Source organism: Aotus nancymaae, unplaced genomic scaffold, assembly GCF_030222135.1.
Source record: "Aotus nancymaae isolate 86718 unplaced genomic scaffold, 86718_ANA_hifiasm-v0.15.2.pri h1tg000210l, whole genome shotgun sequence".
NCBI lineage: Eukaryota > Metazoa > Chordata > Mammalia > Primates > Aotidae > Aotus > Aotus nancymaae.
In genome coordinates this window covers 2,618,333-2,645,999 of record NW_026988625.1, presented here as the reverse complement: position 1 = coordinate 2,645,999, position 27,667 = coordinate 2,618,333, and the positions used below count along the sequence as shown (strand labels likewise).

Below are 27,667 nucleotides of genomic sequence, written 5' to 3'. Positions count from 1 at the left end.
ATGAAAATAAATTGTGCCTTGCTTAACAATAGTATTGTTGATAGATCTTGTATAGCCAGAAAAAGAATTTGACAGAAAGAATCAGAAAACAAAGTCTAACAATTTGCTGTTTATGTACAGATGTATAGCAAAATATATACACAAATTTAAAAATAAAATGCTAAGCTAAACTCTACCATGCAAATTCAAGAAAAGCAAGAGGCTTAATTATAATATTTGGAAAAGAGAAGTTAAGGCTAGAAATAGTAAAAGAGACAAAGAGGGTACTAAAAGGCATAGTTTTTCAAAATATCACTATTAAATATATATGCCCCAGCATGATACTTACTGATAATTTATACCCTGCCTATTTCTCAAAAAGGACTTGAGAAAACTTCACAACATAGGAACAATACATATAAAGATAAACAGAAACTAAATGAAACAGGAGGCAGGACATGGTGGCTCATGCCTGTAATCCCAGCACTTTGGGAGGCTGAGGAGGGCAGATCACCTGAGGTCGGGAGTTCCAGACCAGCCTGACTAACATGGAGAAACCCCATCTCTACTAAAAATACAAATTTAGCCAGCATGGTGGTGCATGCCTGTAATTCCAGCAGAGGCTGAGGCAGGAGAATTGCTTGAACCCAGGAGGTGGAGGTTGCGGTGAGTTGAAATCATTGCACTCCAGCCTGGGCAACAAAAGTGGAACTCTGTCTCAAAAAAAAACAAAAAGTGAAACAGGAATATATAAGGAAAAAACACAAAAATCAAACTATGATTACATCAAGTAAATGAGTATTCTGAACGGTTTTGGTGTCACAGAGGCATTTAAAAATATGGCAAATACTACAGATCCCTGTCCCAGCAAAACATCTCCCTGCACATACCCAGCTTTGTTTGATCCCTAGGGGTCCGCAACAAACCCCTGCGTGCTCAAGACTCCTAGGCAGGCCATGGACCCCAAGTTGAGAACTCTAAAGTAAATGAAAGCCAGAGAATGTATGGATTTGAATAAAATAACGAAAAAATTGAGTTAACAAATAGAACTGGTAGAATAAAAACACATTTTGAGATTATACAAATGCTTTTATAAAAATTGATAATATATTCAGGCCCAAAGAAGTCCTATGGACTCTTAGAAATGTTGACACCACAGTACAGTAAGAACTAAGCAGCAATACCCTAAGCATTCATCACTTAGAAATATTCTTAAATAATAACACTTGGGCCAAAAGGAAATTCTTAATACTGTAACAAAAAACACCACGTGGCAAAACTTACGAAGTGCAGACAAAGCTGTAACTCTAAGAGGAAAAAAACATAGACCAAAGTACCTACATACTAGAAATATTTAAAATATGATTAATGATATCTAAGTGATTTTAGAATTATAAGGTAATCAAACAAAAAGGAGAATACATATATGCAGACAGAACAATGAGATTAGTAAACAAAAGCAAGAGCTGGAGTTTTGTAACACTCAACAACGTCTAAGTAAACCACTGCCATAAAAAGAAAAAAGGCAGGACAACAAAAACAAAGAACAACTAAATTAAAAGATAACTGATTAAAATACCAGCAGGGATGAGCTTGTATAACTTTACACTGTTTGAGAATCTAAATAGAATGAGAGGGTTTTTAAAAATATCCAATAAGCTGGCCGGGCACAGTGGCTCATGCCTATAATCCCAGCACTTTGGGAGGCCTAGTCAGGCAGATTACAAGGTCAGAAGTTCAAGACCAGCCTGACCAACATGGTGAAACCTCATCTCTACTAAAAATACAAAAATTAGCCGGGCATCGTGTAATCCAGCTACTCAGGAGGCTGAGGCAGGAGAACTGCTTGAACCCAGGAGGTGGAGTTTGCAGTGAGCCAAGATCCTGCCACTGCACTCTAGCCTGGGCAACAAAGCGAGACTCTGTCTCAAAAAAAAAAAAAAAAATTTATATACATATAAAATAAAATAAGGAAAGAATTTGAACAGAATGAACATTTTGAGGCTCTGCTCATACTTCCAAAAAAGAAAAGTACCTGGTTTTATCATGTTTATCTGTTAACCCTTGGGGGAGAGGGGGATCGTCACCTCCCTGTTACACAAAAAGAAGAAAAAGAGAGGGAGAGAGGGAGAGGAGAAAGTGCATGTTTCAAAATTTGAGAACGGCACAGAATTATGAGACAGGAGTAACACTGGAGTGAGCAGGGGCAGCCTGAACTCCATGTGGCTTGCTCAGAGTGGGGGAAACCAGGCTGGCTGAAATGAGGGTTTACATGCAGAAAAGCTCCTGAAAGTTGGTTTTAAGGAGTGTGGTGACTTGTGCAAAGTGATGCTTTAAAAATCAATTTGGCTGGGGTGTGCAGGAAGGATGGGGAGGAAGAGACCAAAGGTAGGTGACAGACATTTGCCCGATGATAGCGGTGGGAGAGCGGGGCAGGGTAAAGAGGAGGTAGATCTTTCAGAGGCCCCTGCCTGGTGTCGCCTGCTGTCGCAACTGCATCCTAGCGTTCTCTCTTCACTCTTGATAGAGACAGGCCACTTGCAGGCAATGCCCAGGGCACCACCCAGTCGGTCTAGCTGGTCACGCAGAGGGTTCTGGTGGACAATAGAGTGCTGATTAAATGTTTCACATATGTAGCAAAGACGGGCTAGACAGAGGCATGGCCAGAACTCTCACCATGACCTCTCCAGCCCATCATTTCCGTCATTTGGAAATCTCTGGCCTACCAAGCCCCACTTAGTAACAATTATGGCTTTCCCATATTTATTAATCAAAACTAGGCATAAGGGCCATGCTGAGCTTCTGAGCAGCTGAAATAGCCACTGCTACCGTGATAAGTCTGTTAGCCCAGCCATAAATGTTTAGGGAACTTCAAAACAGCCTAGACTGCCTCATTCCCCACTAGCTCTGAGCCGGAGGGAAGCCAGAACTAAAGAGATCCCCGAGGCCTGGGACACACACTTTCGAAGCGCCCAGCTGACCAGCACTGCCTGAGCCCATCCCTGAGGCTCCAGGTTGGTGGAGTGAGGAGTGGGGGCACTGAGACAGAATGGCCTTCAAGCTCTGCTCATCCAAAGACAGCAGGCTGACATTGGAAGCTGTCAGGGAATGCATGAAAGCCCAGCACGGCTGGGCATGGTGGCTCACGCCTGTAATCCCAGCACCTCAGGAGACTGAGGTGGGCAGATCACGAGGTCAGTAGATTGAGACCATCCTGGCAAACATGGTGAAACCCCGTCTCTACTAAAATACAAAAAATTAGTCAGGCGAGGTGGTGCATGTCTGTAGTCCCAGCTACTTGGGAGGCTGAGGCAGGGGAATCGCTTGAACCCAGGAGGCAGAGGTTGCAGTGAGCCAAGATCCCACCACTGCACTCCAGGCTGGCAACAGAGCAAGACTGTCTCAAAAAAAAAAAAAAGCACAGCACAGGGCCCACAGCCTGGCCACATGCTAGGAAGTTATAATCACCTGGGGAGCTTTAAAACATACCACCATCGGGGCTGACTGAACTGGTCTGGGTGAAACAGGCAATGGTACTGTTTAAACAAGCCCCACGTGAACTCCAGTTGGCAGGCAGGGAGGACAGAGAGAATGTGGAAGTACAGAATGATGCTGCTACTATAGGAGGCTCAGGACGGCGTCCAAGAGGAAGTGTCCTTGCGTGGGACACTGCATCCGAGGGCATACACAGCCCAGGCTGTAAGGGGCGGAGGGAGGGAAAGCCCTGTTTAATGAGAGGTCCCACTGCTCAGACACCAAATGGGAACATCTCTCAGTCTGCAGAAATGCACAGGGGTGGGGCAGGGGTCACTCTGGGTCTCTGTCCTCAGTCACCATGACTGCTCATAGTTGCCAAAGCACTTTCACATGTGGCCGAGTTCTAAATGACAGCCTGGCACCAACCCTTAGAGGCACACGGCTGGGTCCCATTACCCAACTCTTGGATGGGGAAATGGAGCCTGGGGAGGTTACAGGACTTGTTCAAGTTCACACAGGTAGGAGGGGGTGGAACTGGGACTTGAACCCAGACCTTCTGATTGGACCACGGCCTCCTCCAACAAGCCACCCAGCTTCCCAGGTCCCCTGACACTGGGACAGAAGGGCTGCATCACTGCTAGACCAGACCAGACCCAGCCCTGCTGATGTCCAAGGCAAACTGTGGTCTTGGGGACACTGCATCTGAGAGAGATTATTCCTGGAGGGGTTATTCCTGGAGGGCAATCATGTCCAGTGCCCAGGCTGAGTCACACCCAGGTGTCAAACATCCTCTGGCCAACAGGACCAAATCTCTACCCTCCTGTAACAGAGCTGTCTGAGGGAAACTGACCTCGGGCTAAGGAGAGGGTTAAGAGACCACGCCCAGGGGCTCACCACCCTCACCCCCACTCCCAAGACCCACCTCTAGACCTGCCTTTGCTCTGCTGACCTGTTTCGGTCGTCCCTACCAATGCCCAACCCAGTCGGAAAATTCCACTTTGCTGCTGACATATCTACTTTTGAATTCATCTTTCCTCCACTGATTTGGACTGTGAGTGTGGTTTCTGTCTTCTAAAAGTGCCAGGCTGCAGCCTGATTTAAAGAGTTCATCTGATATTTTCCTGGGTTTAACTTGACATTCTCCCTCTTGGCATTTATTCTTCTTCTGGATTCTGGGAAAAGTGAAGCCAGGACAAAATGGAATCCTGTAGGCTTGGGAGTCCAATGCAAGAAGGAGAAACTGAAGGCCAGTTCTCTTTTCCGGCTGCCCTCCCTATTGCCCAGCCTTCCCTTCCACGCAGGAAACCTGCTGAGAGCTGGCGGTCTTGGCGGGGACACGCGGGGCCTTCCTGCTAGCGGGAGGTTCAGGAGCGCTTAGGTCGGAGGGTTTCCATTCAGCATCAGGGAGGTAGGTGGGGTCTAGAGACCATGCGATGTGGATAAGGGCTCCATCTGGCAGAGGCTTTCAAGCTTTGTGTGGGCTTCTCTTTCTACAACTTCTCCCCAGAATGGGTCTTCTGATGCCGAATCAGGTGCGAGCTGCCCCGGAAGGACTTGCCGCACAGATTGCACACGTAGGGTTTCTCTCGGGTGTGGGTTTTGTAGTGCTCGATGAGGGCTGACCTGTGCCGAAAGGCTTTGCCGCACTCGCAGGTGTAGGGCTTCTTGCCAGTGTGGATTCTCTGGTGCTGGATGAGCGCGGAGCTGTGGCAGAAGGCCTTGCCGCACTGACAGCACTCATATGGCTTCTCGCCGGTGTGGATGCGCTGGTGCTCGATGAGGGAGGAGCTCTGGCTGAAGGCCTTCCCGCACTTCTGGCATTTGTAGGGCTTCTCGCCGGTGTGGGTCTTGCGATGCTCAATGAGGTTGGAGCTCTGGCTGAAGGCCTTCCCGCACTCATCGCACTTGTAAGGTTTCTTCCCGGTGTGGATCCGCTGGTGTCGGATAAGGTGTGACCTGTGACAAAAAGCTTTCCCACAGAGATCGCACTCGTGAGGTTTCTTTAGGGTGTGGATCTTCCGGTGCTGGCTCAGGCCCGAGCTCTGGTTGAAGGACTTCCCACATTCCTTACACTGATAAGGTCTCTCTCCCGTATGAATCCTCTCGTGTTTTCTGAGGCTGGAGCTCCGGCTGAAATCTTTCCCGCATTCCCTGCACTCGTAGGGCCTCTTTCCGGTGTGGATCTTTTGGTGCTGCGTGAGGGCGGAGCTCTGGCGGAAGGCCTTCCCGCACTGTCGGCACTCGTAGGGCTTCTCCCCAGTGTGGATGACCTGGTGCCGGAGCAGATGGGAGCTCTGGCTGAAGGCCTTCCCGCACTCGCTGCACTCATAGGGCTTCTCCCCGGTGTGGATCACCAGGTGTCGGAGCAGGTGTGAGCTCTGGCTGAAGGCCTTCCCGCACTCTCGACACGCATAGGGCTTGGCTGGTTGTGGGGCTCTGTGAGGTGCATTAGGTCCTGAGTCTCCCCTGTCTGTTTCTGCATAATCAGGTGGGCTGGGTTCCTCACCGTGGATTATCTGACACACACTGAAGCTGGATTTCTGGAGGAAGGTCTGGTCAAACAGCTCATCATCCTGGACTCTGGTTCCTGGGGGGATACTTTGATGCTGAACAGGGCTTGCACACAGACTGAAATTGCCCTCGTAATCACCATGTTCCTCACCTTGCTCACCAAGAGGGATCTCCTTGTAGATCACAGCCATTTGCTCCAAACCTCTTTCCTGAAGAAAAGGGTCCCCCAGGTCATCCCCTGGGAAAAGTCCTTGTTGTGACTCTAACCTGTTCTCAAATGCAAAGGTCTCGCCAAACTTGGTTGCTGGGGGAACCTCCATTGTGAGTCTGCTATCACCTCCAATGGTTCTATCTCTTTAAAAATGTTCTTCTTTGGGCCACACTCACTGTTTTCACAATCTGAAAAGAAAACGGGGAGTGCTGTCAAGTCGGGGAGTCAAGCAGCTCATATGTGCCTGCTTCCTGTCCTAGATTCTATGGTGGAAACAACTAAATACGCCTAAGACACAATCTTGCCCTTAAGATGGTCCCAAATGAGTTAGAGGCAAGTTTTGCTTACCAGAGACAATTGAAGGCCAGACAGACATAATCAAGTGCCACATCATGGTGTCTAGACTCTATGAACTGAAGATGTTCAGAAAGGTGAGCTAAAACAGGAAGTGAGGGCTGGGTGTGGTGGTTCATGAGTATAATCCTAGTGCTTTGGGAGGCTGAAGCAGGCAGATGACTTGAGGTCAGGAGTTCAAAACCAGCCTGGTTGTATAGTGAAACCCCATCTCCACTAAAAATACAAAACAATTAGCCGGGTGTGGTGGTGGGCGCCTGCAATCCCAACTACTAGGGAGGCTGAGGCAGGAGAATCGTTTAAACATGGGAGGCAGAGGTTGCAGTGAGCAGAGATCACGCCACTGCACTCCAACGTGGGCTCAGAGTTAGACTGTCTCAAACAACAACAAAAACCAGGAAGTGGACTGCAGAAAAGGAGCAAGACTAGCTACTGGGTGACATCGGGGGTTAGGTTTTGCTGGGAAAGAGAAAGAGAGCTCTTCCCTTTACACTAGGTCAGCCGCACTCCCTCCAACCAGGTGCCCCAGCCTGGGAGTCAGCATAGCCACTCTTATTCTCACCTGACTGGTCCCATCCTATGTACTTCCTGAGGTTGCACGGACCGCATCTCTGCCTCTCAGTCCTCACTGTCGCTCTGCAGCTCAGACTTCAGTGCTACCTCCTGGGATCTTTTCAGTGCTGGCCTCCAAACTAGCTGCTGATCCCCGGCTTCCACTTCTCCCTCTGATGCATGCCCTACACTAACACTAGAGTCAAATATTCAAAACACAAGCCTGATTATGGTGGTTCCCTTCTTAGGATCTTGTGACAGCCCAACTCCTTCACACCTGGTCCTTCCAATCCACTTCCTGCCTGTCTTTCCATACACTTCTTTTTTGTTGTTGTTTTTTTTTTGAGATAGCCTCTTAACCTGTTGCCTAGGCTGGAGTGTAGTGGTGTGATCTTGGCTCACTGCAACCTCTGCCTCCCAGGCTCCAGTGATCCTCCCACCTCAGCCTCCTCAGTAGCTAGGACTACAGGTGTGTGCCACCACATTCTGCTAATTTTTTTAATTTTCTTTTTCTTTTTTTTTCTTTTTGTAGAGATGAGTTTTCACGGTATTTCCCAGGCTGGTCCCCCCAACACTTCTAATTTTCCAGCTTGGTGACTAATTTGCACTGTTGTTGTCTGGTCCTAACAGGTCCTTCTGCCATTCTCAGACTGCCACTTGCTCATCCTTCAGGACTCGTCCAAATGTTCCCTTTTCTCTGCACCCTCAGGTTCTTGACTACCTCAGGCCCCCACCGTTAGCTTGAAAATTCCCTAAGGGCAAATACTACGCTCCTTCATTTCAGAATCTCCAGCCCCCAGCACAAAAGCACAATCCCAGTGTACACAGTTGTTGAATAAATGATCAAACGGAGGAAAAGCCATTTGTTTTTGTGTCAGAACTGTCAACTGTTTTGGTCAAAGAATACTTTATTCAAATAAGTCAACTGTCTAGGACAGGGATGCCCAACTTCCAAGGCAGGGGACCGGCACCAGTCTGTGGCCTGGTAGGGACCGGGCTGCATAGCAGGAGGTCGAGCAGTAGGTTTGTGAGCATTATAGCCCGAGCTCTGCCTACTGTCAGATCAGCAGTCGCATTAGATTCTCAGAGGAACTCGAACCCTGTTGTAAACTGCGCATGCGAGGGATCTAGGTTGTGCATTCCTTATTAGAATCTAATGCCTGATGATCTGAGGTGGAACAGTTTCATCTCAAAACTATCCCCCACATCCCCTACCCATTCATGGAAAAATCATCTTCTGCAAAACTGGTCCCCGATGCCAAAAAGGTTGGGCATCACCAGGAGATATAAATAAACAAAATAGACAAAAGCAGAGCTGCTCCAGTCGAAGGAGGGTGCTTTAGCAGGGACAAGGAAGGAAGCTAGAACACCACACTCAGCACCCCTCCCCCGAGCTGTGGCCCCTGAGGAAGCCCCGCAGAGCCCTATTCAGAAACTTCTGTGCTAGGTAAAGGCAAAGTCCTCAGGTGACACAATCATGAAAGCAACAGTGCATATTCACTGAGCTCCTAGTATGTGCTGGGCACTAATAGGTCCTTCGTGGCATCTCATTTAATCCTCAGAACTCTATACAAAGGTACTATTATCATTTTTTTTTTAGACAGTCTCGCTCTGTCGCCAGGCTGGAGTGCAGTGGCGTGATCTTGGCTCACTGCAACCTCTGCCTCCTGGGTTCAGGCAACATTCCTGTTTCAGCTTCCCAAATAGCTGGGATCACTGGTGTGTGCCACCATGCCCAACTAATTTTTGTATTTTTAATAGAGATGGGGTTTCACTGTGTTGGCCAGGATGGTCTCGATCTCTTGACCATGTGATCCGCCTGCCTAGGCCCCCTAAAGTTTGGGGATTACAGGTGTGAGCCACCGCACCCAGCCCGGTGATAATAGTACTGGGCTGGGCACCCAGTACTATTTTTATCTGTACTATCTTTATACTGAATCTAGTAACTGCCTCAAAAAAAAAAAAGGAAAAACCAAATTAATCAGAATAGTCATAACAGAACTCATTTCTACTTGGAAAAAAAACATTTTTTTTTTTTTGAGACAGGGTCTCACTCTGTCACCCAGGCTGGAATGCAGAAGTGGAATCACAGCTCACTGCAGCCTTGACCTCCCTAGCTTAACTGATTCTCCTACCTCAGTCTCTCAAATAGTTGGGACTACCGGGGCATCTCACCATACTGGGTTAATTTTTTAATTTTTCTGTAGAGATGAGACAATATGTTGTCCAGACTGGTCTTGAACTCCTGGGCTCAAGCAATCCTCCCATCTCTGCCTCCCAAAGTACTGGATTATAGGCATGAGTCACCATGCCTAGCAGAAATTATTTTTTTTTTTGAGATGAGGTTTCGCTCTTGTTGCCCAGGCTGGAGTACAACCTCTGCCTCCTGGGTTCAAGTGATTCTCCTGCCTCATCCTCCTGAAAAGTGCTCGATACCATGCCTGGCTAATTTTTGTATTTTTAGTAGAGACGGGGTTTCACCATGTTGGCCAAGCTGGTCTCTAACTCCTGACCTCAAGTGATTTGCCTACCTGAGCCTCCCAAAGTGCTGGGATTACAGGTGTGAGCCATGGCGCCCAGCCCAGGAATAATTTTTTTAAATGCTTTTTCAGCCAATAGAAAGACTGGCTCTGAAAAAAGCACTGGACTAAAGTATTTTCTTTTTCCAGGATGGAGTGCAGGGGTGTGATTACAGCTCACTGCAACCTCTGGCTCCCTGGGCTCAAGTGATTCTCCTATCTCGGCCTCTTAAGAAGCTGGGACTACAGGCACGTGCCACCACACCTGGCTAATCTTTGTATTTTTTGTAGAGATGGGGTTTCGAAATGTTGCCCAGGCTGGTCTCGAATTCCTGAGCTCATCCGATCCACCCATCTCAGCCTCCTAAAGTGCTGGTATTATATGCATGAGCCCCCTCGTCCAGCCCTATAGTGTTTCAAACACTCTTTGATCAACTCCTCCCCCTCCCCCTCCTCTTCAGCAATCCATAATCTCCAACCCTTCCAGCTCTCTCACTCAATTTGTGTTTTCGCCCTCATGAAATCCAAGCCCCCATTTTTACCCTAGCTCTCCTCTTCCAGTTTCACTCCCTCTCCATCCAGCTTAGACCCTCCCTATCTATAGTAAGTCTAACTATGCGCGGCACTTCAACTCTCACGCTGCAGCGCCATGCTCCTCACCTCCTCGTCGGCAGCAACCACAGCCGCTAAGTCCCAGCCTTCTCTGCCAATTCCTCCTAAGCTGTTCAATGTTGCCAAGAACAATCATACAACTATGTATGGCACCACGACAAATTTCAAGTTTCCGATTTCAGCTGCGACCTCAGCTCTGGCATCCGATGACTTCCTTATTGCCAAGTCCCTCTCTTCTCAGTCCTCACCTTCCCACCCCATCTGGCACTGCTCTCCAATACCTCCTTCTCAAAACCCTTCATTTCCGAGTTTGCAAATTGGCAGCCTGGAGATCCTGCTACGTTATATTTGGCTCTCGAAGAGTTTGGCTTTTCCTGTTCATTTTCCTGAGTTGCCAATACTGAAAACTCAGTAGGTGTCTGGCTTTCTCTTAAAAAACGAGGATGTGACAATAAATCTTCACCCGCCCACACTGCCTGCCTGGGTGCATGAAAGCTTTGAGCTACCCCTCAACCCCATCCCCACCCTCACTTTCTTCCCTTGGTTGCTGACAGCTTTCTTCCCAATTTTCATGCCTTCCAAGTTCTCTTTCTTGGTATCCTTAGATTGCAACTCTTCCTCCACCCACCTGTTAAATCCTGGTGTTCCCAAGCTTCCCTCCGTAGAGGCTTTCCATTCCCACTATGTAGCTCTTACACGCTGAAGTCTCCACTCAGGATAAAAAGTTGGCAATCCTTTATCTGTCCCCCACAACATGTTAAGTGTTTTTGGACCGAAAATGCAAAGGTCTGGAACTCCATGCTTCCCACCTCTCTCCGGGCCTTCCCCAGGTCCTCCAGCATCTGTGATCCCATCCTCTAGAGAGTCCCCAGGGCCTGGGCACCGGGCAAACCCTTAGTGCAATCAAGGTTTCCTGGCTGGGGGCCCAAGAGTGTCCACGGACCAGCACACGCTGCCCAGGAGGCGACGTGGCGCCCCTACAGGCTTCCCCGCAACCGGGGACACGCACACCCAGAGCCACCGGAGGGACAGGTGGTCAGGCGGACTCGGGTCACACCGGCGGACGCTGGGCCACTCACCTGGGCCAGGGCGGGGCAGCTCACCTGGCCGGGGCGGGGCCGCAGGCGGGCGGGGCGGGGCCGCACCTGAGCTGCTCCAACCCGCGGCCGACGCGGCCGACGCGGCCTCGCTCCGCGGCAGCTGCTGACGCGGAGCCCGCGGCCGCCCGAGCGCCCAGAGCCCCGCCCCCGGCCCGCGGGCACTTCCGGGACCACTCTAGGCTGCGCGGAGGTCCCGGCGTCTCGGTGGTCCCACCGTGGCGCGTGGCGCTGCGTGTAGCCTCCCGGGCGCCGGGACACAAGGACCCGTCAGTAGAGTCTCTCCGGTCCGCGTGGTGGCTCTGGCCGTCCCCGAGGCGCGTGCTGGCCGTGAGGAAAACAGGGGTGGGCAGGCGTTGGCAGGAGAGCAGAGGAGGAAACAGATCGGGACGGGCTGGCCAACCTAGAGCCGCCGGCACTCGGGGCACATGCGCTGGGGCTGGGTGCAAGCCAGAAGCCACTGAGGCGGTTGGGGTTTTCAGGGGAATCAGAGTGGAGCCCCAGAGCTGTCGACCCTGTCACTCTACACAGGTCCCAGGGTCCTTTAGGATCCCCCTCCCTCAACTTGCTTCAAGGGTAGCCCTGGTCCTGCCTGCCCTCCTCGCCCCCACAGAAAGAGATGAGAAGAAGGAGCCGGCGAAGACCCAAGAGTGTTTTCGGGACCATCCCAGGACCCTGAGCCCCCCCCAACTGTGTGCATCCTGGGGCTGACTTCCACAGGAAGCACCTCTCTGAGGCACCGGGAGGGAAGAGGAATGTGTTCTTCAAATCTCCGCCCCCGGCTTGCTGCTGATGACAAGATGGGGCTGTTCCGCCCGAGGCCCCCATCCCTCCCTCCTCAGACCTCGGCCCAGTCACAGGAGAACCCATTGTCCCTGGGGAAAGAGATTCTGCCCCAGCCATCTACCCACCCGCCTTCAGCACCCTCAGCCCTGGCACTCGAGTGCCCCCCATGCTACCCACACACACCTGCCTTCCTGCCCCATTAGTGCTATGGAGTTGGGCCTTGGGCACAGACTCCAAGGGGTAGGCAGTGGCTGCCCCTCCCTAAACCAACAGCCTGAGCGCCATGGGGACCAGCCACCCTAGACCCCTGAGACTTGGACCACAACCAGCCGTGCAGAGCTGGGGGAGGCAAGACCTGGTTCCTTTTTCTCCTTCCAGCTCCTCAGGTCACATAAAGGTCAGGCCACCAGTTAGTGTCCCCAGGGGGCTGAGAGGAGTCTGGGCCATGCCCCAAGGGTCTCAGGTGCTTCCTCTTTGACAACAGTCCCCAGAATCCCCATTTCCCCCAACACTGCACCCCCCCACCCCAGGAGTGGGTCGTTGACTCCCAGACCCACCACGGTCACTTTTTTCAGCTGGGATCTCATGGCCCTCACAATAGCTGTTGCTGACATGTTGAATGTTATTAACCCATTTTACAGAAGGGTAGCAAGGCTCGCAGAAAGTTAAAAAGGGGCCCAAGGTCAGGGACAGAAATGGGAGGCAGACGGGAGGCACTCATCTCACACCCCACCCCTAGGGACCAGAGCCGTAGCCAACAGAGCAATAGTAATCTGCGTCATCCTCAGGCTGCACAGGGCTGATGGTGAGGACACAGGCATTGTGGGCTTCATCCTTGGCTGCCGAGAATCGGTCAGGGATGTCAGCGGGTCGGTGGTGATCCTCCTCTGAGCGGTAGTAGAGGAGATATCGAGGGGCACTGCCTGCCCGCTGCTGGTACCAGGAAACACCGTAGTCGTTGATGGTGATGTGCTGGGGGCTGAGCGTGCAAGAGAGTTGAGCCACTTGGCCTGGGAAGACCAGCAGTGCATCCGGCTGCGCCAGGACTGGCTGGGAGGCTGAGAGACACAAACCCACTCAGGCCGAGCCTGAGCCCCTTCCCTCCCGCCCCTGCCCTATGAAGGGTTGGTTGGACTCCAAGGAGATTCTCCCAAAGGGCTCATAGCCCAGTGCCATGGGATTAGCAATGAACCGGGTGCAGGAGGCCTAGCTCTGTGTGACTTAGGGTGCCCTCTCTGGGCCTCCATCTGCCTTTTTGAGTAAGGGGTTTGGATTTAGCAGCCCCCAAGTCCCCATTAGTGCCACATCCCCAAAGATCCATGTTCAGTTAAAGGCCCAGAGCTGAGGGTTGGACTAGCAACCTCTAGGTCCCTCTGCTACCTACCCATGTTTCTCTGTAGAAATGCACCCCACCTCCCCCTCATCTCCTTCACTCCAGCTCTTGCAAACCCTGAACACGGACTAACCAGCCCTACGAACCTCCTGGGCTGTCCCACACATCAACTCAGCCTCAGGCAACTGGCTGCAGGGACCTTCTCAGGGAGGTTAGATTGCCTCAGGCCCTGTGGGGTAGGGAGCAGCCCACAATAGCTTCCCCTGTGAAAAACTAAGGAGACCCCAAAATCAGAGTCAAGGGCTCTAGTAGTCTGGTCGTTCACAAATGGGAAAACCAAGGCCCACACAGGGAAGTGATTTGCCCCAGGTCAAGGGCAGAGCTGCCTGAAGCCAGGTCTCCCCTCTACCTTAATATCCCTCCCAGGACCTGCGCTACTGTCCCCATCTATTTGCCTCCGTGAAGGGATCTTCTGGGGCCAGTATGGTTCCCCACCCCACACCCAGGTGAGTGAGGCCCAGGGAGGATTCACCTGACATGAAGGTCCCCATCAGAAGGAGGCTGAGGCACCAGCAGGCCATGGCCAGAGGCAGGGAGGCAGGCAAGAAGTTCTGCAAAGCTATATGCTGCAGGTGCTTTGGGGCACAGGGCTGGGAAGGCCACTGGACCACAACAGAGCATGCAAATCAGCCTATTGACTGAGGAAGGAGGGGCAGAACTGGGGCCAATGGCCAGGCCCTATCTTCCCAGATATCAGGGTCCTGGCTCCACAAGGCCACCTGAGAACAGGAGCCCAGAAGTCTTCACATGCACTTACAGCAGGTCGAAATCTACTTTTTTATTGAGGTACAACTAGCATACAGTAAAGTACATAAATCTTAAGTGTATAGCTTGGTGATTTTACGTATATGTATGTATGCCCCCGCACGTGCGGGTACACACACACACAGACCTCTGCAACCTCCACCCAGATCAAGATTTAGAACATCTCGGCTGAGCTCAGTGGCTCATGCCTGTAATCCCAACACTTTGGGAGGCCAAGGCAGGTGGATCACCTGTCAGGAGTTCGAGACCAGCCTGGCCAACATGGTGAAACACCATCTCTACTAAAAATACAAAAATTAGCTGAGGCTGGTGATGTGTGCCTGTAGTCCCAACTACTGGAGAGGCTAAGTCAGGAGAATCACTTGACCCCAGGAGGCAGAGGTTGCAGTGAGCCAATATCTCACCACTGCACTCCAGCCTGGGTGACAGAGTGAGACTCCACCTCAAAGAAAAAAGAACATCTCCATCTCCCCGGAGGCCCCCTCAGTTAATAATGATCTGCACCCTCAAGGGAATCATCATTCTGACTTCTATCATGTTAATTAGTTTTTGCCTGCTCTAGAACTTCAACTGTAATGGAATGGATGTGTCCTCTTCTGTGCCTGTTTCTTTTGTTGAACATTATGAGAGTGATCCATGTGTGTGCAGCAGTATTTCATTCATGGCCATAGCTGTGTGTAATCCATTGTGTGAATGCACCATAATCAGTTTCTCCATTCTCCTTTAGACAGTTGGATGCTCTCCAGTCTTTGGCCATTACAAATAAAACTTCTGTGAACGTCTCTGTCAGTGTCTTTCGGTCTATTTGTGCACGCATTTGTGCTGGATAGACACCCAGAAATGGAGCTGCCAGATGGCAAGGAAAGAATACGTTTAGCTTTACTAGGTCTGCCAGGGTTCCCCATGTGTTTGTACCAATCTACGCTTCTACCAGCAGATTAAGAGAATTTACAGTGACTTCACATCCTCATCAGGACTTGACATTGTCACAACCTTTTTAATTTGCCAGGATTCCAAGTAGCTGAGGTGGTTTTGAACTTGGGTTTGAATCCCAGCTCCTGCTCTTCTTAACTGCATGACTTCAGCCAAGTTACTTCCCTCAACTGTGCCTCGGTTTTCTTATCTGGAACTTGAAGTTAAGCATAGTCGGCCTGAGGATTGTGAAAATGCAAAGTTGGGACCTGTTTGCTCAGTGCTGGCCACAGGGGGTGGATTAACCATGTCATTTATTTTCTGTATTCCAATGCTCTGTAATCTGGGGCCTTGTTGACCATTGAGGGACTCACCCTCCCAGGGTTACCCAGTCCCTATATATAGTAAATAGCTCTTTTTTTTTTGAGACAGAGTCTCTCTTGTCACCCAGCCTGGAGTGCAATGGCACCGTCTCCACTCACTGCAACCTCTGCCTCCTAAGTTCAAGCGATTTTCCTGCCTCAGCCTCCCAAGTAGCTGGGATTACAGGTATGTGCCACCACGCCTGGCTAATTCTTTTTGTATTTTTAGTAGGGATGGGATTTCACCATGTTGACTAAGCTGGTCTCCATCTCCTGATGTCAAATGATCCACCAGACTCAGCCTCCCAAAGTGCTGGGATGAAAGCATAAGCCACCTCATCCAGCCATGATAGTAAATAACTCTTCTGAAAGCATGCTTTTTTTGTTGTTTTGTTTTGTTTTGTTTTGTTTTGAGATGGAGGAGTCTCATTCTGTCATTCAGGCTGGAGTGCAGTGGCGCAATCTTGGCTCACTGCCACCTCTGCCCCCTGAGTTCAAGCGATTTTCCTGCCTCAACCTCATGAGTATCTGGGACTACAGGTGCGTGCCACCACGCCCGGTTAGTTTTTTGTGTTTTTAGTAGAGATGGGGTTTCACTGTGTTAGCCAGGATGGTCTCCATCTCCTGACGTCGTGATCCGCTTGTCTTGGCCTCCCAAAGTGCTGACCTTACAGGCGTGAGCCACCACCCACCACACCTGACCAGCAAAAGCATGCTTTCCAAATGCAAGTCAAATAATCCCAAACCCCTCAACCCCATTCTTTAATCTGCTCTTATACTCCACCTGCCCTAATCTCTCCAGGGCCATGCACCAGACAACTAGGGACAGCCTGTGCCCCAGAATCCACTTGAATTATTCAGTCCTAATCCTGGCCCGCCCAGCCTTGGAAACCACAACAGAGGCCCTCGCCCACAGTTCCTCCCTCTCCCTCTGCCTGCCCATCAACTGTAGTGCTTCCTGTGTGGCCCACCTTGGTGTACTCCCTTTTTTGTGGAAATTTGAGTAACAAACTATCTTTTCTTTTCTTTTTTTTGAGACAGTCTTGCTCTGTCGCCCAGGCTAGAGTACAGTGGCACAATCTCAGCTCACTGCAACCTCCGCCTCCCAGGTTCAAGCGATTTTCCTGTCTCAGCCTCCTGACTACCTAGGATTACAGGCGCCCACCACCATACCCAGCTAACTCTTTTGTGTTTTTAGTAAAGACAGGGTTTCACCATGTTGGTCAGGCTGGTCTCAAAGTTCTGACCTCTGGGGATCCACCTGCCTCGGTGTCCCAAAGTGCTGGGATTATAGGTGTGTGCCACCGTCTGGCCACAAACTATCTTTCCAATGGCACTTTTCGCCCCTCCCCTCCCCTGCTCTCCCCTCCTCTGCTCTCCCCTCCCCTCTTTCTTCTCCCCTCCCCTCCCCTCCCTTCCACTTCCTTCCACTTCCCTTTCTTTTCTTCTCTTTTTTCTTTCCTTTTCTTTGAGACAAGGTCTCACTCTGTTGCCCTGGCTGAAATGCAGCGGCTTGATCATAGTTCACTGCAGCCGTGAACTCCTGGGCTCAGCAGTCCTCTCACTGTAGCCTCCTGAATAGCTAGGACTACAGGTGCATGCCACCATGCCTGGCTAATTCTTTTGTTTTTATTTAATTGATATACTTATTTTGAGACTTGCTCTGTTGCCCAGGGTGGAGTAGAGTGGTGTGATCATAGCTGACTTGCAGCTTCGGATTTTTGTGCTCAAGTGATCCTCCCACCTCAGGCTTCTAAGTAGCTAGGACTACAGATATGAGCCACCATGCCCGGCTAATTCTTCGAAATTTTTTTTCCGTAAGACAGGGTCTTACAAAAGGAAGGAAGGAAAAAAGGAAGAAAGCAAGAAAGAAAGAAAGAGAAAGGAGAGAGAGAGGGTGAGATGGAGGGAGGGAAGGAGTGGGGAATGAAGGGAAAGAAAGGGAAGGGGAGTGTGAAACCTAGACAGAAAGAAGAGGAAGACAGAGAGGAGGGGAACTGGAAGGGGAGAGACTGGGAGAAGCAGAAAATTGTGAAAGACGGGAAATGGCCGGGCACGGTGGCTCATGCCTGTAATCCCAGCACTTTTGGAGGCCGAGGCAGGCAGCACCTGAGGTCAGGAGATCCAGACCAGCCTGTCCAACATGGTGAAACCCATCTCTACTAAAAATACAAAAAATGAGCTGGGCGTGGTGGCACGCGCCTTAAATCCCAGCTACTGGGGAGGCTGAGGCAGGAGAATTGCTTGAACTCGGGAGGTGGAGGTTGCAGTGAGCCAAGATCATGCCACTGCACTCTAGCCTAGGTGGAGAGTCTGTCTCGAAAAAATAAATAAAAATAATACACAAATAAATAAAGACAGGAAATGACGGTGAGAAACGGTGTGAGGGACTAGCTAGTGGTGAAGGCTAACAGGGACCTGCTATGGACCTGGAACCAACTAGGGCTGACTATGAATGGGGCAAAGGAATTTGGGGGCGATGGAAATGTTCTGTATCTTGACTGTGGTGGTGGTTATATGAGAGTTGGCAAAACTTGAAAGCACCAGAAAAGGTGAACTTTACTGTGCTGTATGTAAATTATACTTCAGTCAGTGGGAGGTAGCTCATACCTGCAATCCTGGCACTTTGGGAGGCTGAGGCAGGAGAATTGCTTGAGCCCAGAAGTTCGAGACCAGTCTGGGCAACATAGGGAGACACTCCCTAAAAAAAAAAAAAAAAAAAAAAAAAAAAAAAAAAAATACAAATTTGAAATGAAATAAAATAAATATACCTCAATAAATCTGACTAGCAAGAGCAGAAAAAGAAACAAGTAGAGAAGAAAAGAGGGGAATGGCTGGGAGTGAGGAGGAAGGTGGAGAAAGAAAGGAAACCAGCAGGGGAAGGGAACTTGAGTGGGTAGAGACCACACACAGAGGGTGGGGGGTGCCGCTGGAGAAACCGCCCTGGGAGCCAGGCTCCAATCCCAACGATGGCTCCAATCCCTGAGGCGGGGAATGCCAGCCCCCGCTTCTCCTTCCACCCCTCCCACATCGGCCCCAGTATTCCATTAACGGATACAGGGAGGAAGGCATTTCCTGCCTAGATGTCTCCGCCCCCAGTGCCATGGAGACCAGCCTGGAAGCTTAGGGGAGCTGCTGTGGCCCAGGGCGCAGTGGGAAGAGAAGGCCAGGAGTCTTGGACTAGCTGCAGGGTTTGAGCTAGGCTGATGCAGCAGAACCACGGAGGTGGCTGAGCAGGGGCCTGGCCCTGGGACCACCCACCCATCCACACTCACACATCCACTTCTCCTTCCAGAGCCCCGCTCTGGAGCAAGTCTCAGCTCCAGGTTTTTCTTTAGTTGGGGAATCGGGATTTGGGGGATCAAAGTCCCCCACATCGCTCTTCCCCACTACAGCTATGTTTATCAAGGTGATGTTTGGGGGTAAGTGGGGGCCCCTGTCTTAGCAGGCGGGTAGGGGGATGAGCACACTCAAGAGGCGAGCTTCCTTCCGCCCTTGGGGAGGGTGGAGAGGCAATGGCGGGAAAGAGGGGTGCAGATGGCGGGGGTGGGGGAAGCGGCTCTGTGAGGAGGCAAAGTGAGCACCTGGAGCGAGTCCCTTACAGAGAAAATCCGAGGTGAGTTTGCCTACTCATTCACGAGGGCTCCTCTCAGCCAGCGCCCGCCAAACCGCCCTGGAGCAGGTTTTTAAACCGCACAATCTGTTTGCCATTCAATCCGTGATTCTCAAACTTCAACGTGCATCAGACATCTGAAACTTTAGCCAGCTGCAGGTTCCCCGTCCCTCTGGCTGGAGGCGGGTCGGTCCAGTGCGGGAGCAGCGGAGGGGAAGAGGGGACCCGGTGGGTGCGGAGGGCGGGGCTGGACCGGATCCCGTATGGGCGGGGCCCGCGGGGAGGCTGGGCTGGCGCGCACTTCATGCTTTGCAGGCCCCAAGACACCCAACACTTGGGAGATGGATGGACGGGTCTCTCCAAGGCAGTTTAAGCCACAGATGTCGGAGCTGTTGTGCCTGGGACAGTCCTAGCCCCATAAGCCCAGTCGCAACTCTGGGAAAGGGAGAGATGGGAGGGAGAGACAGAGGACCCCAGATTTCCAGGGAAGTCTGGGATCCCACACGCTCACCTCTGCTCCTCCTCCACAGCCGGCAGCTCTGTGCTGGTGAACACCTCCTGCAGGCTGGTGAACCTCACCACCCACCTGAGGAAGAAAGCAGGATTGCTCCCAGATGGTAAGGAGGCAAGGAGAAGGAGGGGCTGAGGGATCCCAGGCAGGGGTGCCAGCCCTGTCCAGCCTCTCTCCATGTCCTCCCAGTGACCCTTGCTCTCCTGGCTGAGGACGGCAACCTTGTGAGCCTGGAGGAGGACCTGAAGGAAGCGGCTTCCGGCGCCCCCACCATGGGCAGCTCACTGCTGAAGGAGCGAGCCACCTATGTCCTCGTTCGGATCATCAGTAAGGTGGCCCAAGGCTCTCTCCCCTGCAGCTATGTTAGAATGTAAGAGGGGGGCGTAGCAGACCAGAGACCACCCAAGACCCTGCCCAGCCTCCCACCTTGGCTGGGGACCTAGCCCCAATCCATCCCTACCCAATGCTCTGCCCCCAGCCTAGACTAGCAAACAGTTCCAGGGTGAGAGGCAGAGTAGGGACCATCAGGCCAGTCAGGTATCCTTCATCCTTTCTCCACATGTCCCAGAGGGAGAGGGCATGGCCCCCACCCGCTATGAGTCCCTACTGGAGAACCTGGATGACCACTACCCAGAGCTGGCAGGTGAGTATCAGGGCACAGCCCAGGAGGAGGGCACAACTTCTCCCTAGCCCCTACCAGCAGGATTTCTCGGGCCTTCCAGAGGAACTGCGCAGGCTGTCAGGCCTCTCCTCTGCGGGCCATGACCGGAGGAAGCGCATGGGCACTCGGCATGGCCACCATGAGCAAAGCCCTGCTTCAAGGTCCAGAAAGGTGAGCTCCCTGCCACCCAGGAGTTGCTAGCTGGGACCAGGAGCCAGGTATAAAGGAGATATGGACACCCAGGGAGACACTCAGAATGGGACCCCTACCTGCAGGCCAGACACACATGATGAGAGGCAGACCCTCCACACCAACTCCATGCACATATGCCCTGAGATGGGACACACTGTACCCTGAGACAGGTCCCCACCACCCCACTGGAGTGCCAGCACACGAAGGGCAGCAATGTCCTCAGGCTTCACAGATGTGGCATAGTGCCTGGCACACAGTAGGAGTTCAGCGCACAACTGCTGGACGAACTCAATGAAGGCGGCAGCATATGTGTGATAGCACGGCCCGCACTGGGTTTGAAGGTCCTGCTCCTCCGTTCTGGCAAGCCCGGGGACCTGGCACACTACTGCCAGCTAGCCAAGTTGGACTCAGACCCAAGGGGGTTAGCCATGACCTCTGTCTCGTGTGATCAGGTGCAAACAGACAGCAACCCAGCAGGACTCCTCTTGCAGAATCTGGAAATGCTGAGAAGTTGCATCAGCAAGAGAGGCAAGGTCAGACAGGATGTTAGGACGCTGGGGGCCCCGAAGCTGTGGGTGCAGAGAATAGGATGGAGAAGCAGAAACAAGAAGGGTAGAGGTTAAATTAGCCGGGTGTGGTGGCTCGCGTCTGTAGTCTCAGCTACTCAAGAGGCTGAGGCAGGGGAATCGCTTGAACCCAGGAGGCGGAGGTTGCAGTGAGCTGAGATTGTGCTGCTTCAGCCTGGGCGACAGAGCAAGACTCCATCTCAAAAAAAAAGGGTGGAGGTGGCAGGCATTTCTGGAAAGGGGGAGATGATGGGTTCATCCTGGGATTTCACCTTCAGAATCAGGTGCACTTGGGATTACCTACTAATGCCTCTCCACACCACTCTGAACTGTCCAAGGCATCTGTCCTGTGCTACTCATGGCGCAGATGGCAACAGGGCTCTTCCTCCCCATCCAGGGCCCTAATTAAGGTGACGGATAGCACTGTAGTGAGATATCCATCCTGACCCCACCTCATCAGCCAGGGAGCTCCCTGAAGACCGGCCATTGAGAGAGGCACACAAGATGTGGTCTAAAATAAATTCTTTTAATTGTACATTTGTGTCTTGGGTTAACTGTGGGGTGAGAAACCTCCTCTTCATTTGCAATCCCAGCTATCTGCATACAATCTAGTGTTGTGGTCTAGCTGTTGATGAGGGGCAGAGGTCGATGCAGGGCTTGCCCCTGAGTGCACCGACATCTTCAGGGCAGGGAGCTCAGACCTGCGGAGGGAAGGGCAGCACAGGCTGGTGGGCAGCCTGCAGGTACAAGAGGAGGGTCTGCCTCTCCCCCTCCCTGCCTGGGTCGGGGTCCACTCACTCACCATGGTTGTACTTGCACTGCTTCAGGACCTCACTGAAGCCCTCACACAGGGACAGGTCACTCTGAGTGGTGGAACAGTCCAGGAACTGCCTGATCTCATAGGCGCAGGGCCCCATCTGCAGGGACTGGGAGGCAGCATGGGTGGGGGCCTGAGGGTACAGTGCAAGAGGGTGCAGGATCAGCTTGGAGTTGGTACCTGAAGGTGGGTTTCAAAGCTGGGGACCACCTGCTCCTCCCTACATCCCCAGCCTGGGTGTCCCAAGGGTCCTAGGCAGGCTGAGTGACTCAGCAGCAGAGGTGGCCACAGACAGCATGTTTCTGTGCCTTCTAATGGGCACGTTGGGCGGGGGCAGGGGAGGGAGGAGAAGGCTCTAAAAAAGCCCAGTACTCTGCCCGTGATCTCAGAGTATGAGCCCCACCCCCACAAGTTCTAGCACCTTCCTGGTTCAGCCACACTAATCCTCAGGACCCCTGACCTAGCCACAGAGCGCATTTGGCTTAGGGCTGGTTGAGTCCCCAGATAGGGAAAGGTCATCAGGGAAGTGGCTGACCTTCGCCCGTGGGCCCAGCGGTCACGGTGTCCAGACCTAGGTGTAGGGAGAACAGGGGATCAGGAAATCCAACATCCCTCCCTTCTGCTAGGGTGAGGTGACCTTGCTCGAGTCTCTAAGCCCCCAGGACCTGGGTTTCCCATCTTTAAAGGGCTGGTTGGTGTTTCTGCCTGGGAGCTTAGGGACTGTGGCCTCACAGAAGGGGCCAGGAAGCCCGCCTTTAAGTGACAATGAACTCAAGATCAGAGGACGAGGACCCTTCCTGGGCAGAGTCCTGGGCTGAGACAACGGTGAACACACTGGACGCTCCTCACTGGACACTTGGGCAGCTCCCTGTATGGCCTGCAGTTTCTCTGGGACCTGCCTCAGTTTCTCTGGGACCCGCTGCTCACCTGCTGGGCGGCAGGCTGGGCCGGCTCCGAACTCCCCCCGCTGAAGGCTCCGGTCAGGGCGCTGCCCATGACATGTCCCACAGCCGAGCCCACGGCTACCCCTGCGGCCGTGGATGCCATCTGAGCCATGAGGCCCGGCTGGCCCGAAGGGGCGGGAGCCGGGGCTGCTGCCGAGGGCGGTGGGTGCGCAGGCGGGTGGGCAGAGGGCGCGGCGGGGCGGCTGTGGGGGTGGCAGGAAGCAGGGTTAATCCTGGCCAGACCCCAGGCCGGGGGGCTGCAGCTCCTGGAAACGACCCCCGGAGAGGTGGACGACCCCTGTCGCCACACGTGGGTGCTGTACCCCCTCCCCTCCCCCCGCCAAGATGGCGCAGCAGCAGCCAAGGTCACTCTGCGGACGCCCTTAGGGGAGTGCCGACGCTTCCTTAACCCCCTCCCCACCGGCCCTTGTCCCCCTCACACCTGACTGGCCGGGCGGCCGCGCTGCGGCTTCCCCGAGGCATGGTGGCGGCGGTGGGACCCGGGCGATCTAGAGACGGCGGCGGCGGCAGCGGTTCTGTCGCGGGGATAAATGCCGCAGCGATTGTCACTGCCGGCGCAAAAAGGCGGGGCCTCAGGGACACGCCCCCAGCGGGAGGCCCTGCCCCCTAGCCTGTAGCCCTTCTCGCGTCCTCCGGACCGCTCCCTTCCAGCAGCTCTGGATCTCCGCGCCCATCTCGGCTGGAAATGGGACCCTGTTCCCTCCCTGCGCCTGGCAGGCTGTGCGGGTTCTGGGGACCACGGGCCAGTGCCGCAAAGCGCCGAGGGCTTTAAGAGGGCGACAGTTCCTTCTGTTAGGACCACTGCAGAGCGCAAGGAGCGGAGTTGGGGGTTTTGCGATCCCTGGAGGGGAGAGGAGACGGGGAGGCGACGGGCTAGGGCCAGCCAGGGAGGGCACGCGAGGCTCCAGGCCGGGCTCCGCCCTCTGCCCCCTCCCACCAGACAGGGTCTGCTGACCACCGCGTGACCTCGGGGTCTCGGGTGGCCTAGAGCTGAAAAGCGCGGCCCTGGGGAAGGCCTGGAGCGACCCATCCCCAGAACCCCCACGAGGGGGCGTCCCAATCCGTCTTCGACTCTCCCGGCCGAAATGCGCTGCTGGCCCCGGCAGCCTCGCGTAGCGCCTGCGGGGGATGAGATGAGGCCCCCCGCGAGGCCCTCAACCCCACCTGACCCCCGGGCCGGCCCACCCCACCTAGTTCCAGGCCCCGCGGGTGCAGCCCTGGACACTGACGGCCTTTACGAGACATCCAAGGAGCGAGTCTATCCCAAAGGCCTAGAAGCGTTTGCCTGGCTCGGTCAAACCTAGCACAAGTTTGAATCCTGCGGCCTTGCAATTTTAGCACCTTGGTTCCAGGCCAAGAAGGTGAACTGGAGCACGGATTTAGAACGCTTTCTTGCTCTTTGGGAACTTGAGGTTTTAATTTTTATTTATTTCTTTTTTTGAGACGGAGTCTTGCTCTGCGGCCCAGGCTGGAGTGCAATGGTGCCATCTCAGCTCACTGCAACCTCCGCCTCCCAGGTTCAAGCGATTCTCCTGCCTCAGCCTCCTGAGTAGCTGGGACTACAGGCGCCCGCCACCATACCCAGCTAATTTTTTTATTTTTAGTAGAGATGAGGTTTCACCATATTAGCCAGGCTGGCCTCAAACTCCTGACCTCGTGATCCACCCACCTCAGGCTCCCAAAGTGCTGGGATTACAGGCGTGAGCCACCGCGCCCGGCCAAATTTGAGGTTTTTATAGAGTTTTCTGGGTGACTTTGTAGTGGCTGTATTATTACTCCTAGGTGGGGGAAGGCAGGGACTGTCCCTCATTATTGTTTGCTGTGCTGGCAGATGACTCCTGGCACCGGGACTGTGGGTAGGGTGCAACACCAAGAGCAAAAGCACCCACAAGTGGGGTTGTGGGTCACCACGCAAGACAGGAGGCCCTTCTGTAAGGAAGGAGGAGATTGAGGGGCAAGGGGAGCGGTGGCTGAGGCGTTTGGCCCTGCCTGGCATGCTCAGTTCTGTGTGTACACAGCTGTCCCCAGCCATGCATGCTCTACATGGAAGCCGTGTGCAGCCCTGTGCTCTCACACACTGCAGTCCGTTCAGCCAGCCTGTGAACAGGGCTCTTCCCCAGCCCGTCTTCAGTTTCTCCTCTCCAAAGGGGGGTGACCACCCACCTTGAGGGTGGCCTCCCAGTGAGGTGAGCACACAAAGGGTGGGCCATTCTTTCCTGGCAGACTCACCAGACCTGGTCCAGCCTCCCTTGCTCTTGCAGTCCCTGCCCACCTGGTTCCTGTTTGCCAAACCAAACAAACTGAACACTCTCTTGTCTTGGTGATCCCCTGGGCCTAAACTGCAGAGAGCTGTTACTTCAGCTCCCATGGCTGATGGACTGCAGGTTCCACAAGGCATGGGCTTGCACCTCAGAGGCACCCAAGACCATTTAAGTGGGTTACACAAATGAAAATGAGGCTGAAAGGATGAGACTGAAGCAAGCATTGAAATGCCTACTTTTTTTTTTTTAATGGAGTCTCACTCTGTCACCCAAACTGGAATCCCGTGGCTCAATCTCCACTCACTGCAACCTCCGCCTCCCAGGTTCAAGTGATTCTCCTGTCTCAGCCTCCCAAGTAGCTAGGACTACGGGCATACACCACCATGACCAGCTAATTTTTGTATTTTTAGTTGAGACGGGGTTTCACCATGTTGGTCAGGCTGGTCTCGAACTCCTGACCTCAAATGATCTGCCTGCCTCAGTCTCCCAAAGTGCTGGGATTACAGGCATGAGCCACTACACCTGGCAAAAGGCCTACTTTTTAAAAAGTGAGTCACTGTAGCAGGGAACAGTGGCTCATGTCTATATCCCAGAACTTTGGGAGGCCCAGGCGGGCATATTGCTTCAGTCCAGGAGTTTGAGACCAGCCTGGCCAACATGGTGAAACCCTGTCTCTACGAAAAAATACAAAAATTAGCAGGGCCTAGTGATGTACACCTATAGTCCCAGCTACTTGGGAGGCCAAGGCAGGAGGATCGTTTGAGCCTGGAAAGCGGAGGTTGCAGTGAGCCAAGGGCACACTGTTGCACTCCAACCTGAGTGACAGAGCAAGACCTTGTCTCAAAATGATAAAAATAAGTAAAAATGAGTAAAAAAAGAAGATTGCTGGCTAGGAGCGTGGCTCATGCCTGTAATCCCAGCACTTTGGGAGGCCAAGGTGGGCGGATCACCTGAGGTCGGAAGTTCAAGACCAGCCTAGCCAACATGGAGAAACCTCATCTCTACTAAAAATACAAAAATTATCTGGGTGTTGTTGTGGGCACCTGTAATCCCAGCTACTCGGGAGGCTGAGGCTGGAGAACCGCTTGAACCCAGGAGGCAGATGTTACAGTGAGCCAAGATCGCACCATTGCACTTCAGCCTGGGTAACAAGAGTGAAACTCTGTCTGAAAAAAAGAAGAAAGAAAGAAAAGATTGCCAGCAGTCTAACAGTCTAGGCTGTAAAAATCACTGCTGTCTTACTTCTCCTCGCCCTCTAGGAGTCTCTATGGAGTCTTCTTGGATAAACTGTGAAGCGTTTCCCCACCTGCTTCCCTTTCTTGGCTCAGGCTTCCTGACAACAGCCTCACCTTAGAGTAGCTCAGAGCCCTGCCTGCCAGGATGGGAGCCACTGCCTGGATATTGGCTCTGCAGGGCCACCCATGATGGAGCAGATCGCCTGGTGAGGTGGTGAGGCCCTTCATCGTTTCAGGGGGTGTACAGCAGGATTGGGTAATGCCAAAAATCAGGGATGAGACTGAAGGATCCCTTCCAGAATGTGGACACACCCCCTCCTTTCATTCTTACCTCCTTTCTTTAAGTCTCCGGTCTGCAGGGGCCTGTGGGGACCTGACAAGGGTACACCCTAGGGGCCCAGTACTCCACTCAGACACCTCCCACAGCCTTCTGACGGCATCTTCCCCCCAGCTAACCAGCTAGAGGACCTCCTGACCCCTCCACTTGCCTGCTGGTATGGAAAAGTCTGGCCCCTCCCTTTTGGAGCCTCTGTTTCCCTATCTGTAAACTTTGGTCTGCCCCAAGCTGAAGGATTGGCCTGTCCTTGCCATATGCCTCACTTTCCCCTGGGACACATTTTAATATCCCTTTCCTGGCCGAGCACGGTGGCTCACACCTGTAATCCCAGCACTTTGGGAGGCCAAGGCAGGCAGATCACTTGAGGTCAGGAGTTCGAAACCAGCCTGGGCAACATGGAGAAACCATCTCTACTAAAAATACAAAAATTAGCCAGGCATGATGGCGCATGTCTATTGTCCCAGCCACGTGGGAGGCTGAGGCAGGAGAATCTCTTGAACCTGGGAGGCGGAGGTTGCAGTGAGTGGAGATCACACCACTGCACTCTAGCCTGGGAGACAGAGTGAGACAGTGTCTCAAAAAAAAAAAAAAAAGTAATAATAAATAAAATAATATCCCTTTTCTCACAGGGGCTGTGGTGTCATCTTCTAGAAAATCCGTTGAGGCTCTGAGGGGTGGGATAACTTGCTTGTGGGTAGGACCACCTGTAGCAGAGGTCAGAGGTCAGGCCACCAAGGAGACTCAGTGGGATGTGCTTTCCAAAGGTGGGGGTAGGGATGGGACCCATGAAACCCGACTCCTCTCAGACTCTAGCCAAGTCTAAGGCTTTGGACGCCCACCACCCAGCGGAGAAACTGAGGTCCAGAGCAGCACGGGTTTGGCCAGGGTAACCCAGCACCAGACAGGGACTTGGCCAGACCTGGGGTAGGACCCTGCCTCCGGCTATCGACCCCGCCGGTCTGTGCCCTCCCGGTCCATC

General features: G+C 52.9%; 4 protein-coding genes across 11 annotated transcripts; 1 reads left to right on the top strand and 3 right to left on the bottom strand.

Moving 5' to 3' along the window:
- Positions 1 to 94: 94 nt before the first annotated feature.
- On the bottom strand, positions 95 to 11,243 carry ZNF70 (zinc finger protein 70). Of its 4 annotated transcripts, none has more exons than XR_010340928.1 (2): positions 870 to 11,243; positions 95 to 692 (listed from the first exon to the last, which is right to left on the bottom strand). XR_010340928.1 is itself a non-coding variant. In XM_012454102.2 (2 exons), exon 2 carries the CDS (start codon positions 6,285 to 6,287, stop codon positions 4,947 to 4,949), a length of 1,341 nt encoding a protein of 446 aa, XP_012309525.2. In that variant the 5' UTR covers positions 6,288 to 6,366; positions 6,527 to 11,243; the 3' UTR covers positions 95 to 4,946. The 4 variants fall into 4 exon arrangements, 2 of the variants coding, with proteins under 2 accessions (XP_012309525.2, XP_012309524.2); XR_001107768.2 differs by having other exon boundaries at positions 95 to 2,573; positions 4,379 to 11,243; XM_012454102.2 differs by having other exon boundaries at positions 95 to 6,366; positions 6,527 to 11,243.
- Positions 11,244 to 12,700: 1,457 nt separating this feature from the next.
- Positions 12,701 to 16,901, bottom strand: VPREB3 (V-set pre-B cell surrogate light chain 3). Of its 2 annotated transcripts, none has more exons than XM_012454105.2 (2): positions 13,964 to 16,901; positions 12,701 to 13,077 (listed from the first exon to the last, which is right to left on the bottom strand). In XM_012454105.2, exons 1-2 carry the CDS (start codon positions 14,110 to 14,112, stop codon positions 12,834 to 12,836), a joined length of 393 nt encoding a protein of 130 aa, XP_012309528.2. In that variant the 5' UTR covers positions 14,113 to 16,901; the 3' UTR covers positions 12,701 to 12,833. The 2 variants fall into 2 exon arrangements, with proteins under 2 accessions (XP_012309528.2, XP_012309529.2); XM_012454106.2 differs by having other exon boundaries at positions 12,701 to 13,156; positions 13,964 to 16,896.
- A 1,660-nt stretch (positions 16,902 to 18,561) lies between these two features.
- CUNH22orf15 (chromosome unknown C22orf15 homolog) lies at positions 18,562 to 21,769 on the top strand. Of its 4 annotated transcripts, none has more exons than XM_012454115.2 (6): positions 18,562 to 18,952; positions 19,674 to 19,760; positions 19,844 to 19,981; positions 20,223 to 20,297; positions 20,377 to 20,486; positions 21,471 to 21,769. In XM_012454115.2, the coding sequence occupies exons 1-6, from the start codon at positions 18,928 to 18,930 to the stop codon at positions 21,480 to 21,482; spliced, it is 447 nt and encodes a 148-aa protein (XP_012309538.1). In that variant the 5' UTR covers positions 18,562 to 18,927; the 3' UTR covers positions 21,483 to 21,769. The 4 variants fall into 4 exon arrangements, with proteins under 4 accessions (XP_012309538.1, XP_012309536.1, XP_012309534.2 ...); XM_012454113.3 differs by having other exon boundaries at positions 19,844 to 19,986; XM_012454114.2 differs by lacking the exon at positions 21,471 to 21,769 and having other exon boundaries at positions 18,869 to 18,952; positions 20,377 to 20,713.
- Positions 21,581 to 23,038, bottom strand: CHCHD10 (coiled-coil-helix-coiled-coil-helix domain containing 10). Its single transcript, XM_012454118.2, has 3 exons — positions 22,818 to 23,038; positions 21,876 to 22,023; positions 21,581 to 21,774 (listed from the first exon to the last, which is right to left on the bottom strand). The coding sequence occupies exons 1-3, from the start codon at positions 22,944 to 22,946 to the stop codon at positions 21,755 to 21,757; spliced, it is 297 nt and encodes a 98-aa protein (XP_012309541.2). The 5' UTR covers positions 22,947 to 23,038; the 3' UTR covers positions 21,581 to 21,754.
- Positions 23,039 to 27,667: the final 4,629 nt, after the last annotated feature.

Coding starts and splice junctions, on each gene's coding strand:
- ZNF70 (XM_012454102.2), bottom strand. CDS start 6,287: ATGGAGGTTCCCCCAGCAACCAAGTTTGGCGAGACCTTTGCATTTGAG.
- VPREB3 (XM_012454105.2), bottom strand. CDS start 14,112: ATGCTCTGTTGTGGTCCAGTGGCCTTCCCAGCCCTGTGCCCCAAAGCA. Junction 13,078..13,963: donor GATGGGGACCTTCATGTCAG/GTGAATCCTCCC, acceptor TTGCACGCTCAG/CCCCCAGCACATCACCATCA.
- CUNH22orf15 (XM_012454111.2), top strand. CDS start 18,928: ATGTTTATCAAGGTGATGTTTGGGG. Junction 18,953..19,673: donor TATCAAGGTGATGTTTGGGG/GTAAGTGGGGGC, acceptor CCTCCTCCACAG/CCGGCAGCTCTGTGCTGGTG. Junction 19,761..19,843: donor AGCAGGATTGCTCCCAGATG/GTAAGGAGGCAA, acceptor ATGTCCTCCCAG/TGACCCTTGCTCTCCTGGCT.
- CHCHD10 (XM_012454118.2), bottom strand. CDS start 22,946: ATGGCTCAGATGGCATCCACGGCCGCAGGGGTAGCCGTGGGCTCGGCT. Junction 22,024..22,817: donor CCCAGCCTGCCGCCCAGCAG/GTGAGCAGCGGG, acceptor CTGTACCCTCAG/GCCCCCACCCATGCTGCCTC. Junction 21,775..21,875: donor GCAGTGCAAGTACAACCATG/GTGAGTGAGTGG, acceptor TTCCCTCCGCAG/GTCTGAGCTCCCTGCCCTGA.